General features: G+C 43.3%; 1 protein-coding gene across 1 annotated transcript; it reads left to right on the forward strand.

Moving 5' to 3' along the window:
• Positions 1-4,898: 4,898 nt before the first annotated feature.
• LOC120702233 lies at positions 4,899-13,999 on the forward strand. Its single transcript, XM_039985958.1, has 7 exons — positions 4,899-5,053; positions 5,638-5,699; positions 12,000-12,136; positions 12,538-12,714; positions 12,803-12,856; positions 12,976-13,104; positions 13,523-13,999. Exons 1-7 carry the CDS (start codon positions 4,899-4,901, stop codon positions 13,886-13,888), a joined length of 1,080 nt encoding a protein of 359 aa, XP_039841892.1. The 3' UTR covers positions 13,889-13,999.
• Positions 14,000-14,628: the final 629 nt, after the last annotated feature.

Below are 14,628 nucleotides of genomic sequence, written 5' to 3' on the forward strand. Positions count from 1 at the left end.
ACGAAGGACTTGGCCATGGTTGAGTTGTCACCTCCGGCCGAAGCAATGGTTGCTTCGTAGGCCATGAGGAACTGGGTTGGATCAGTTGTAGCATTATACTTGGGGAGCTGTGTGGGCTTGTAGCCGAGCGGCCATAAAGTTTGCTGCAGAGCGACTGAGAGTGGCGAGGTCGGGTCAAGTGGGAGGTTGACCGGTGGTGGCCTTCGGTCTTCATTGTGAGCGAAGGTTGTCTGGTGGATGACGCGGTTTTCTTGTTGGGCAGAACCTTCGGGCATTTCTTGGTATATCCTCTGCAGATTCTCAACTTCTGCCTCCATTTCTACTAGTTTGCGCCTGGCCTCGGCTAGCTTATTTGCCTGGTCCAGTGCCCTCTTTTTGGTGGCGAGCTGAGCTTGGATGTTTCTTTTTCTCATTTCAAGGGCCTTGAGCTGGAGTGCTGCTTCTGTGAGCTCCGCGGATTGGGTTTGATGAGCTTCGGTGTCTTCCCTGTCTTCAACCGGATCTCCATGAAGACCAGCTTCGGTGGTGATGTCTTCAATTCGTGTGTTGGCTTCTTCGTGCTGCGGTGGAGAGCCGTCGAGGACAGGGCCAGGCTGAGTGGAGTTGCTAGTGGTGCCGGCTGGGGTTTTCCTCTTTGCTGGGGCCATCGAAGATTGTTTTTCGAGCTGGAACGGTGGGCGCCGCTGTTGGGATTTTTGTTTCTTATATGCCCAAACAAGGAGCATGAACAGTATGAAAATGGCAATGAAAGTAGACACTTAATTCTACAGTAATAACCAGAAAATTCAACCCCCTACACTGTTGAGAGAGGGGGCTATTTATACCCCTAGGCCTCGGTCAAATATTCCCAAATTGCCCCCTCCAACTTATGTACAGCTCATTTACAGACGGTTTTTGGGTAAATTTACAGGGTGAGAGGTGTACAAATCTGACCTTCTCACGCATTCATGTTCTACATGCACGCCTCCTCCCGACGAAGGTTCTAAAGACCTTCGTCCGGGTTGCACTCTGCATTTAACAACCTTCGGGTGTTGAGATCCTTCGCAGGCTCTGGTCTTCAAGCTTGTGCTCTTGAGTGATGAGTTGTCGCCTTCGGTCCCCCAAAGGTGACCACCTCGCTGCTTCGCAGGCTCTGGTCTTCGAGCTTGTGCTCCTGAGTGATGATTTGTCACCTTCGGTCACCCGAAGGTGATCTCCTCTACGCTTCGCAGGTTCTGGTCTTCAGGCTTGTGCTCCTGAGTGATGATTTGTCACCTTCGGTCCCCCGAAGGTGATCTCCTCGACGCTTCGCAGGTTCCTAGAAGGCGCCAATCATCCTTTGGGCGCACTTATCACCCAGGCATCGGGGCCCTACAGGCAGATTAGGAGATGTTTTGGAGGCCGGAATTAACCTTCGGGAGATTTCCCGAAGGCCCAATCCCCAACAGACCGCCCGATCAGTCTCGCCTTCCTCCCAGCCTCGCGTGTCAAGTTTGCGTTGCGTTGCTTACTCCGCTGCTGTGGCAGCCCCACCTAAATTAATCTGGCTTAAGTGCGCTAACCATCACCGAAACAGTAACTAGGGTTAACACACACTTAAAACGGAGTAATTCGGCAGTGCTGTCGGGTAAAATCCCGATTAAACCACTTGAAGCAGGATCGACAAAGCAGTCCAGAGAATGCGACATTCCACAAATTTTACAGCACAGAGTATGAAATTGAATTATTATTACAAACCAAGTTTGAATTTATAAAAGTATATCAGAGTTCCAGTTTGACGAAAAACGAATGATCGACTAGCGACGAAACCCGACGTCATGATGAAGCTCGTACATGACGTCAATCACATCCTCAGATGTACCACCTGAAAAACAAAGCCACAAGCAAGGCTGAGTATACTAATACTCAGCAAGGCTTACCCGACTAAGGGTATACTTAGCCCTTTATCTAGACATGCAAGGCTTTTGGCTTGAGGGGTTTGTTTGCCGAAAAGCAATAAAGAGTAGATCCTTAATTTCAGGTTTTAGCTTCCAGATTCTAGTTCAATTACCACTCTAAGTGAGCATCTATCCAATATCACACATGGTGGAAACAATTATCTTTCATCAACCAACCAGTCAAATTCATCATCATCATCTTTCACTTCTTACTCTATGTAGCAGAAGGGTTAAGCAGTCCCAAACCGTGAGAAGCGGACGATTCGAATCGAATTTATTAACCTGGCCAGGCAAACCTAAACACACGCATGGGAATAGAGTCACCCACGCAACAGTTCCCTTCAATTCCCGCTTCACGGAACAGGCCCACCGCCCTCAAGTACAGCAGTACGACGACCCTGTACTCGCCATTAGCTAGATGTGAACGAGTTCAAGATGGTGGGGAGTATGTTCCGGCTGCGGTTCAATCCAGTACTTAAGCTTACCGATTACCATATTCTCGGCATGTGATTAGTACGTTCAAACGCTTAACCACCACTACCACACACTGCGGCCTTATCCATTTTCACTAAACAGACGGGGTATCACAAGTACCACAACCCCGCCCGTAGGCCTTATAGTTGCAGCAGGTAGTAAACATACAACTCCTATAATTCTCGCGAGTGACCGGAAATCACCCGACTTCTACCGAACCATTAGCCTAGCCATCTAGCGACCTACACATACTAGTGTTCAAGCATAGGTACCTAGGATCATGCAGCTAAGGTTCCAAGCAACTCCTGTAAACTTAAATGCGCAAGTAGATAAAATAACAATAAGTTGCATAAATTTAAAATAGATAGGATATGCTCCGAGGCTTGCCTAGGATTAACACTAGGTCAGTGTTAGTTAGAGAACAACTGCTCGACGAGCATCTTCCTTTGGTCATGCACATCGGAATCCATCCGTCCATCTTCTAGACATGTCCACCATTCATTGTCTTTCGGCTCGTCTGCGACATCACGTCATTCATGTGGTTCTTCTATCGTACCTAAATGAAATGCGACAATGCATATGTATGAATGCAAAGTTCCGAGTTGCTCAACAATGTAGATGTTATTATTTTTCCTTCACGATAAAGTTGTAGTCCACCTAAGTGAGTTTGGACACGATACTTCTAAATTAATATTTCCTGGGCAGTCGTTTATAGAGTATTATCTAATATTTCTAACTACACAAGGCATCATGATCAACGGCACAAAAGAAGCTCACTAACTTCATAAACAAGTGGTAGTTGTTCCCAAAAGCAAGTAAATCATGGTTTGCTAAATAAATAACAACTCAGCACACATACAGTAGTAGATTCAGCAAAAATTACATTAAACAGAAGGTAAACAGAGTAATCTATCCCGTAAAAATCAAGCTATTTCATACAGCCACTTACTCGGAACAATTCAGATATTCAGACTACACCTAGAGAAAGATTAAATTCTACAGAACAAACCACAACACTTATGAAGCTTAAAGTTTTTCAGAACAGACATCATATGATTCTTGACACCTCATAAATTTTTCAGAATTTATTCTGCAGAGAATTAATTCTGAGGAATTAAACAAAACAGACATCAATCTAACAAGATTCATTTTTAACTTCTGTTCTAGTCATGAACTGCTGCTCAAACTTCATGGAAAAGCTAAACTATTCAAAAATAACATTCATAAATATTTTCATGATTTATCATGAACAGAAACTATTTACCATAATTAAAGTCTACTAAACAAGCATTAAATAAAATAAATAGCTACACAAATCTAAGAATTATGAAACTTGGACAGTGGTGTTAATTTAGTATTGTAAGTACACATAAAAAGTTTCATACATATATCTAAATCAGAACAACCAGAAATAAAAGAATATATTATTCTACTAGATCTAGCCAAGACTAGGGTTTCATCTAGTTATATGTGTTAACTGGTGCTCAAAATTTTACACAACACTAGGCATGGCATGGATTAGCTACCAGACAAAAATGACCCATAGATGCTAAGTAGAACTCCTAGAATAATTATAGCCTATGAAATCTAATCTTTTTCCTAGATTAAAATAGAAGCATAAAATGAACATGTAACTGTAACAAAAGTTGTAGGTTTTGATCTAAGGATTCCAAAACATTTTAGTTTGCATTTTTCTGATTTTTCTACGATTTTATATGGAATTTACAAGTTTGCTGTTTTTGAAAACAAAAGAAAAAGGAAACGAACTTTTGCATCTAGGCCCCTGGATTTCTATTTCTTCTCACGGGAGGCCCTTGGCGGAGGGAACAGAACAGGGGAGTGTCTCCGGCGCCGTTTTCCGGCGAGGGGAGGCACCAGAGGTGGGGGAAAAGTTGGGGAAAAGGGAGAGGAGGTCGAGCCGCACCCGTAGAAGGTCTCGGTGGTGGCTGGGGTGCTCGGAATCGGCGGCACCGCGGAGAGCGGCGGCCGGCGGTGGTCTGTTCCGGCGCGGCGGCGCTCCGGTGGGCGAGGGCGAGCAGTGGAGGGATCGGTGAGCTTCAGGGGGAGGTCGTGGAGCGATTCCCGGGCTCAGTTTGGACGAAGGGAGACCGGAGGTGGGAGCTCCGCGGGAGCAGGGCGCCGGCGGCCATGGGGTGTCGCGGCGGCAGTGTTCCGGAAGCTCTGGGCGACGGTGAGCGGGCTGGGAGGGACCCATGAGCTGAGAGGGACGCGTTCTCGGGGGTGGCTCGAGTCGAGGGAGGACAAAGGAGGGGGCTCCGCGTGGAGGCCGTGGGCGGCGGCGCCATGGACGCGACGGCGAGCGCCCTGGCGCAGGGAAAAATCTCGGCTAGGCTCTGGAGAAAGGGAAAGGAGTGGAGAGGGGGTCGAGCACGTCTGCTGCACGGGCCAAAGGGGAGGAAACGGGCAAGGAAGGAGGCGAGGCGCAGTCGGTCGGGTCGTCACGGCTTCGTCGTGGCGGCTCAGCGTCGATCCTCGGCGTGCGCGCAAATGGACGGCGACGCGTGGCGATTCGAGAAGCTCCAGGAAGGCACTAGGGGCGCGGAGAGGGCTGGGGCGCGGCGCGTGGCCGGCGGCCTCGACGTCCAGCGGCGAACGGCGATGAACGCCGTGAGCAGAGAAGAGATGGAGTTGATGGCAGTCTCGTAATTAACTCGAAATTCCAAAATTCGTTTTGCAAACTCAATTTTTCTCCTTCTATATGGCCTCAAATGAAAAACTTTTGAATACCAAAGTTGTTCAAAATTTCGAGATCTACAACTTTCGTTTTAGGAACTCTTTCATTTGCACACTGGTTTGAAAGATAAAAATTGAAACTTGAGTACATTTGAAAACATCGTATACGCTTCGGACATCACATTTTTCTCCCATTTTTGTGTAGCAACTCGAAAAACCTTGAACACGAAAGTTGTTCGTCTTTTGAAAACCTACAACTTTGGTTTTGGACAAAAATTCATTTGAGCTATATTTTAGAAATTATTTTCAAAGCATATTTGTTTAAAATTTGAAAGATTGTTTAAAACCTCGAATACTATGGTTCATTTGACCTGTCATTTTATGTGCAAAACTTCATATACACACAAACACACATACATACACATGCTTATTCATACATACACATATATTATTTTCCAAACGAAATACATAATTTGAGTTTTTCTTGTTTATTAAGCATGAAATCATATTTAGTTTTTCTTGCGTAGCATTTTAAAATTCTGGGATGTCACAGCTGCCTGCTGACGCGCCGGGGTCGGCAGCTGGGCGCCTGGGCCCTCATCGGCTTCGGTGAACGTACCGCGCGCGCAGCCTGCGGCGGCTCTTTCTCGTCCGGCATCGGCATGATCAACTATTTGTCTGAGCAAGCATAGTTGATGGATGGACATTTTGCAGCTGACACTGAGTTAATTTTGCTCCGATCCTGTCGCCCATGACTATGACAATCTCTAGCACTTCCTGTATGATGATGAGAATGCTCCTATTGTAATTAAGGTCATCACAGGAAACTATATGGTTACTCATGTTAAAGATAATGCTTAGTGTATAGGCTTTGTAACCGATAGTATAAAGATAGGAGTCGGCCTTGGAACTCAAAATGGTGCAATTACTCAAATTGCTTCGCCGGCCAGTTAGCCTGATGAACAGGCGCATCATATATCCAGATGAACCAACATTTCCGGCGAATCAAGATTATGTAAAGATGAGACCATAGTTTCATTTTCTACTTAATCTGTTTTTCACATTCTCTGGGACGGAACTAGCTAGATAGACTTGATCGTCTGGGATGGCAGGATCAGTGTCTGGCCATGGAACACGGTAACAAGTCATTGATGGTACCTTGAAACCTAACAATGTGGAAGCCCATGATTGAAAACTAGCTGCTTAAGTGTGGCAGAACTACCTGAATTATTCCGGCTCAAGTGCGCTGGCCATCACCATAAAGGCAACTCCGACTCAAACGCACTTCAAACGGAACAATTCTTGGTTTGTCGGGTAACGTCCCGATACAACCACCGGATCTCAGATCGAACAAGCATACCCCGCACGAAGGCGAGTCCAGAGATATTACAACCATATATCTTACAACACAGGCATAGTAGTTATTACAACAAGTTCAAAGTATTATTACAGGTCCAAACTCAGTAAAACATTATACAAGACATAAGTTTAAAGTTCAGAGTTTAAGCAGCGGAAAGAAAACACGACGGCTACAACACGTCGCAAAAGGACACCAAGCTAGCCCAAGCAAGGTATCACTCGTCGGGGTCATTGCCAGCCGGAGACGGATCCCACTCTACGGACCAGCCAGGGGGAAAAGAGCAGGGCCAAGTCAGACTAGCGGTCTGGTCCTCAAAACTCATACCTGAAACATGATTCAACAACAAGGCTGAGTATACTAATACTCAGCAAGACTTAACCGTCAATGGATATACTTAGTCCACTTAGCTAGACTATGCAGGGTTCTGTAAGGCTCTGGTTTTCCTTTTGCTGAAAAGCAATAAAGAGTATGTCCTTAATTTCACATTTTAGCTTTCAATATTCTAGTTGATTAACCATTCTATGTAAGCAACTAATTCTAATCAACCATGGTAGAACTTTAGTCAAACATCAAGATTGATCATAATAACATTACTCTTATTACTCTGTGTGGCAAAGGGATCAAGTAGTCTCAATATCCACGAGAGACGGACGATTCGAATCGGATTTCCAACCTTGCAAGGTAAACCTAACACACACATTTGGAACACCGTCGGGTCATTCCTAAACAACCGTTGACCTTTCATTCCGGCTTGTGGATAGGGTCACTCTCCCCGACTACAAAGCACCAACTTCCTCCCTGCACCCGTGGTGTTGCGCAACATAAACATAAATAGAAACCTATCTCTAAGAGAGAGTGAAAGGTATATCCACTCACCGGTCCGATCAGCTACTAGGCTTACCGCGTACCATATTTACGGCATGTGGCTAGTACGTTCAAACACTTAATCACCGCTACCACACACCGCGACCTTAGCAGAATTCATCAACACAGACGGGGTCTCACCCAAGGTCATGATATCGAACATGACCCCGTCCGACGTCCTTATAGTGATTGCAGAAAGTAAACAATCAACTCCTATAAGCTCGCGAGTGACAGGCAATCACTCGACTTTTATCGGTCCTATAAGCATAGCAATTACTCGAACTCGAATCTAGTGTTCAGTACATAGGTTCCTAGGATCATGCATCTAGGGTTTCCATTCAAATCCTAAGAATTGTAAATGCACAAGTAAGTAGTATATAAAGTGCATAATTTGAAATACTGGGTTTATGTCCGGGGCTTGCCTTCGCGGTAGTCACTAGCTAGATTAGCCTTGGGCTCTTCCGGACTTTGGTCCGGGTCTTCAGTTAGTGTAGTGGCGTTCACCTGTGCTTCTTGATCACCTCCTTCGGACTCCGGGATCGGCTCGTATGTCCCGTCAGCTAGAACAGTCGTATCTATACGTGGTGCAAAAAACGATATTACAATCATACACACTTCGCGATAAAGGTGCAGTCTACAAATTAGCAAGCATAACTTAGCATATAGGCAATCGTTTATAGAGTAGTTATTTAACATGTCTTACTACACAAAACAACATGATTAACCTCACAAGACAACTTAATTATCTTCACAAAGTAAGTTTTAGTTAGTTCACATAGCATTTAAATCATGGTTTGCTAAGAATTAAGTAACTCAGTACAAAACTAGCATTTAAATTTACAAAAATTACTTCAAACAGGAAGTACAAAGAACAATCTATCCTGTAAATTTCATACCATTTCATTCAGCCAATTATTCAAAATAAAATATTTATTTAGACAGCACCTAGAACAAGATTAAATTCTATAGAACAAACTACAACACTTATGAAGCTCAAAATTTCTCAGAACAGGATTCATATGATTATGAATGTCCTATAAATGTTTCAGAATTTATCTAGTCATAAAACAGAAATAATAATTTTGACAAATTTAGACCACATGTGGTACAACTAATTAGTCCAGAAAGTTATATAACGTTTCTGGATTCTAAATTTTACAGACATGAATATATGACCAAAACAAATTTCCACAAATATTCTCATATTTTTGTAAACAAGGAATCTATTTATCATAATTAAAGCCTACTTAACAAGCATGAAATAACAAATATATCTAAATAGATCTAAAATTTCTCAAATTTGTGTAACTGCAAGGTTTTGGTGTCATGCATTCACGAAAAAAGTTTCACACTCAGAACTTTAATATTTCTACCAGCATAAATACATGAAAAAAACTAGTAGATTTAGGAATCTTGAAACTTTGACCTAGTTAATAATGACAAAAAGGGTTAAAATTTTTACCAGGTACTAGTAACACTTCAATACACATTCTAGCCAAAAACCACATGAAATTACTGAGTACAACTCCTAGAACAATTAAAGCCTATTTATTCTATTCTTTTTTCTTGGATTAACATGCAGACTAGAACTGAAGATGTGTAAGTAACAAAACTTGTAGGTTTTGTAACAAGGATTCCAAAACATCCGGATTTGTATTTTTCTGATTTTTCTACGAATTTCTAAGCATTTTCAAAGTTCACTGATTTGAATTCTAGAGTTCACGTACATTTCTCAGTTTAACCCATGGAAGTTTTTGAATCCTAACAGATAGGCCCTTGGCCGGAGTCAGAGCAGAGGGAGGGGTTTGACCGCCGATTCTGGCGAGATGGGTCACCGGCGGCGAGGGCTAGGGTGGGGAAAAGCAGGAGGGGGCTAAACCGCACCTGTATGTGTGCTTGGCTCGACGGGAGATGGCCGGAGGAGGCGGGTCCACGGAGGAGGATGGCCGCCGCCGGCTCTGCGCCATGACGGCGGCTTTCCGGCGGCGAAGGGGTGGGATGGCCTGGTCTGGGAGCTGCGCGAGAGTGAGGTGGAGCTAGGGGTGGGGTCTGCGCAGGCGGAGCGGCCGTGGAGGAGCGGGGCGACGGTGAGCTCGAGCTCGCGCGGCGTTCGGGTGGCCGGTGGCGGCGTTCTAGGGATTTGGGGCGGGAAACTGCCGAGAGAGTGAGGGGATTGGGATAAGGGAGTGCCCCTGGTGCTGAAGCGCGTGAGAGAAGGGGAGCCGGGGCTCTTCCGCGAGCTTGCCACGGCTACGGCGAGGTGGCGGCCGCAGAGCACGACTGGGGCAGCATGGCGAGGGGAGGAGGGCTCCAGCGCGGGTGGGAGTGGGGCCACGGGGTTGCGGGGGTGCCGTGTGTGGCGGTGAGCAGCAGGAGGTGGCCTCCCGGCCTCCCTGAGCGGCGGCGGCGGCGCTCTGCGCCGGCGGCAGAGGAAGCAGAGAGGGAGAGAGGAGGATGATGACAGCTGGACTTGTTTGCAATTTCAGAAAAGTTTAGGTGTCCTACTGTAAAACAAAAATAATTCCTAAACTAGGGCTCAAATGAAAAAGTGCCCAACATGAAAGTTGTTCAACTTTTCAAGATCTACAACTTTGGTGTTGTGCAAAAATTGATTTGACCAAAGGTTAAAGAGTTATTTTGAAAACATAGAAAGGATTTTGAATTTAATGGACTTTTGTCTTTTCCAAAGCAAATTCACCTTAATTTTAGACTAAAAAGTAAAATTTCCTGCCATGTAATGATCACACTGAATTTTACAAAGAAACTCTCCACAAAAGCAATATTCACCCATCTTATTCAAATTAAATTATAGAAAGGTCCTTGCATCAAATCATATTTACACAACTAGCCTTATATTTTTAAAATAAGACCCTTGTTCAAACAAATTAAGCACATGATGCATAAAATAAATGCAGTTCTACTGTGCAGACACCTAGGGTGTCACATTAAGCTTCATACTGATTCCCCATTTTGCCAAAGCAAATAGATTGGACTAGGTCACACACTTCCTTGAAATTGATCCTGTTGACCAGAGATCCCAAGCATGCCAACACTTGGCTTTCACCTGCATGGTCCAATGCACCGACACACCGCCGTCGGTTTAACCGCTGCAAGGGTAGCGATTTAACCGGTGCCTCTATTGTATGCAGAACTCATTCAAATCGTCGTAGCGGTCATTTGGACACATTGGATTACACCCATGGGACCTAGAAATCCTACAAATATGATCTCATAAACTTGTTAGTCCCATTGATTATGTTGTCACACAATCATCAAAATCACAAACAATGGCCTAATCGAGACATGTTCCTTACACCCTCCCCGTTGCCCTTCTCCTTCCTGATCTAGCATCCATGTTCCCGTTTCACTGGCTCTTGCACTCGCCCTTCCCCTTTCCCTTCATGATCCAGCACCTTCTGTCCCTGCCGCACTTGCACTTCCCCTTCCTCTTCCTATTTCCCAGGCGACTGCAAGACCCAGGCCGGGTCGCGCGCTCGGCGGCCGCGCTAGCCAGGCAGCACGCCTGTGCCCGTGCCATCACTGGCTAGGCTCGTGCGCCCCTAGCATAGATCCGCCTGCGCGCCCTTGGCTTGGATCTACCCGTGCCGGCCCTAGCGCCCTCCTCTGGAACCGCCTAGAGCTACCAACGCCACTTGGACACGTCGAACGTTACCTGCCCTGCTGCCACCCCTGCCAGGCGCCGCCATGAGAGCTAGAAAGAAGGGGAAACCGGAGACTGGGAAAGAGGGAGGAAGTTGGGGGCTCGGGAGAGGCTACGGAGGAGGTGAACCGGATAAGGGGTACCAATGTCTTTCCACCCTATTACCAAGGGATTTTCTCTCTCTTTTTTTAATTCATTTATTCGAGATCCAACTAATAACAGAGTTGAAAGAAGGGGCAAACAGAGTCTTTATTTTCGTAAAACAGGGGTAAAATCACAAAGTTGCTGAAAGTGGGGGTAAAATCACAGTTAACTTTTCAGAGTTGGGGTAGAAACACCAATTTCCCTATATCTATCTCTTAGAACAATACTAGTTTATTTCATTTAGTGCACAGTATATATCCACAATATAATATATTATTTTTTTAGAAAGTGCCTTAGCACGTGTTTCATTAAAAGGATAATATACCGTATTCAAATTTATAGGAATAATTACTTATATGCATTAATTCAGGAGAATGCAATCATTTAGCCATGCATATGTATCTATTAGAGAATTATCAATTGCTACTGGTGATTGATGCATCGTATCCAAATTTACACTAATATTAATTGCTTTGGATTGGTTGATCAGAATTATCAATTGCTACCTGTGATTGATGATGCATCGTATCCAAATTTACAATAATATTAATTGCTTTGGATTCGTTGATTAGAATTATCAATTGCTGCCTGTGATTGATGCATCGTATCCAAATTTACAATAATATTAATTGCTTTGGATTATATTGGTTCATCAGAATTATCAATTGCTACCTGTGATTGATGCATCGTATCCAAATTTACAATAATATTAATTAAAATATTCAAGCACCAATATTTCATCTATATAAAGTGCTGGAACGAACTTCTCCCATCATATCTCTAGTGAAGGAGGGCGAGGTATTGTTTGAAGTATTTACACTTCTTGTGGGAAAAATGTGGAGATTCGTCCAGTTTGTTATGCTACTCTCTGTCTTCTGTTTGAAAGGAGTTGCTACAACATCATTGTGCGGCAAGAACCCGCACCTTTGCATGGACATGCTATTCAAAGAAGAGGTATCATCTAATGGGAGCTCGGTGCCGATCAAAGAAGAAGCATCCGACAGTTCAGCATATATATTCCATGTAAGTAGACACATGGTGAAATGACTTCGATTTATCTTAATCAACTAATGTGTATAGGGATGTGTTCCTTACGGCTCGATGAATTGATCTTCCCAGACAATCTTTCCCAGCAAAACCAGATCTATATGGATGACAAGGGAAATGAATTTGATTTATCTTAGTTTAATTGATTTTTTTACAAAAATTATATATTGACTTCAGATTTTGTTATAAACATTTTAAATTAGTATATTGTAAGCCCATAATCTCTTCTATCTCTTGTCCAGCAGTAGTGAGCTCCATATATCCAAAGAGCGATCTATCCGTGCATGTTTACATTTGTTCAAGCCCATCCTTAGTATATGGTACCATGGCAACCTTTTTAAAATCTTGCTACTGATTGTTTTGCTCTCTCTTGGCAGCATGCAATTTACCAATCAACTGGCTATGATTCCGTAGTATACGGTACCAAGGCAACTTTAAGTGTTCATGAGTTCCCGGCCATCAAGAAGGGGCAAAATATATTGGCTACTGTTAAGGTTTGGAATTTCCAAAAGGGCCATCCGGAATATACTAATGCTGTGCATGCTGGATGGGCAGTAAGTCAACAAAATCCTTTAGATGCTGTTATACAATGTACACTTGAAGTTTTTATGGAGTATTGAAGCACATTTTTGCTTCATGTAGATTCGGCCATCATTCTACGGTGACAGCAAAACTCATTTTATCATAACATGGACAGTATGTACTCACTCATGGCAACAAGATAATTTATTTTGTATTTGCGTTTTCTGATCTTTAGCCTCTCAAGGCTAAAATATATGGGGACTTGATTTTTTTTTCCACTTTATCATAACCAGGCCGATGGATACAGATCAACCGGGTGTATTGACTTAAAATGTGATGGATTCGTGCCAGTTAACTATGCACCAATTACCCCAGGAGATAGTTTGGAGGGGCAAAGTAAGATATCAATCAAGATATTCAAGGTACAAATTAGAAGTGAATGCCTACTATGTCAGCAAGATACTAAATCTCATCATGCAAATACTACTCCCTCCGTTTTTAAACATATATTAAAAATGGAGGGAGTATTTATATAATAAACCCCCACCGTACTTGTAAATCCATTTAAATTTCAAAATATCATTTTTTATGTTGCTTTACAACTGGTGAAACAATAATTTCGTGAGAAAGTTAAAAATTATTTATGAGAAGATTAACTACTACTAGTAGACTGGCTTAATAACTAGCTAGTAATAATGATTGAGGGACAGCATAGAGCTTCAAACACGTCGGAAACAATCAAACAACCCCTGTATGATATTGAACTTGAACCAGAGACGTTGTATTTTCTTGTGGAGTTCATCTCATATAAGAATCGGAATGCTTCGACTTATTTTGCAGAAAAAGGATGATGGAGATTGGTGGTTATACTTTGGTCATGATGGTCAGAACCTTGCTCCCGTGGGATTTTGGCCAAAGAATATCTTCACCAGTTTGGCAGACCATGCAAATATAATAACTTGGGGAGGCTACACGGGATCTTTTTCAGGAGATTCCAGCCCCCCAATGGGGAATGGCAAGTGGCCAGGAGCAAATTCTGCAACATATCAAGATGTCCAGTATGTTAGCGGTGATGGCCAAGGCTACGCTCCCCCTCCATGGCCCGGTGGTGTTCATGCCGATGTGACCCATAAGAACTGTTATCAACTGAGCCCGTTTACGAATAACATGTTCTACTATGGGGGTCCGGGAGGTTGTAGTGATTAGAATCATTATTCACTGAAAGATCCATGTCCAATAAAAATAAATTAATTAAAGATCCATGTCATTGCCGAGTCAACATGCCACTTGGACGATTAATTTAATGGAAGTTGTGAAGATTTGGATCCATATATATAGCACGATTAGCGTTTGAGAATTAGAATGTACGTTTTAAAAGTTTGAAGATCGAGATGGCACAGTCGAACAAGTTCACGTAGCATCCATACAATTTAGATTTTACTCTGCATTTTTTTCACAACAAGGCGACACTCATAGAGTGTACCGCGCACTTGCATGCAAACCTAAGCTAATAGACACTGAAAAATATATTCCGATTCAGAAGGCAGACACTGATACTCCTTCTGTCCCTTTTTATTTGTCGCTTTTGGTGTGTGTGCCACAGCCTTAACTCGATTTGTAAAAAATACGTGCAATATTTATATCTCAAAGTAAATTTGTTAAAAAAAACTAGATTAAAAGATATATCTAATGATATCAATTATGTATTATAAATATTAATATATTTTTATATAAAATTAATCAAAGTTATTTCTCGGAAAGAGAGAGTTATTTAGGGACGGAGGGAGTAGTCCCGTGCTAAGCATTCCTTTCCTGAATCTGCATGCACAGGTGGCGATCAACGCTTTGCTGACATGTACGCAACGAACGCTTTCCCTCGAGGAAGCTGAAGCTCAAGCGAAAGCTAGCATTGGCAATCTGAAACAACTAATCGGTCAGTTCATCAC

This window comes from Panicum virgatum, chromosome 4K (genome assembly GCF_016808335.1).
Source record: "Panicum virgatum strain AP13 chromosome 4K, P.virgatum_v5, whole genome shotgun sequence".
Lineage (NCBI taxonomy): Eukaryota > Viridiplantae > Streptophyta > Magnoliopsida > Poales > Poaceae > Panicum > Panicum virgatum.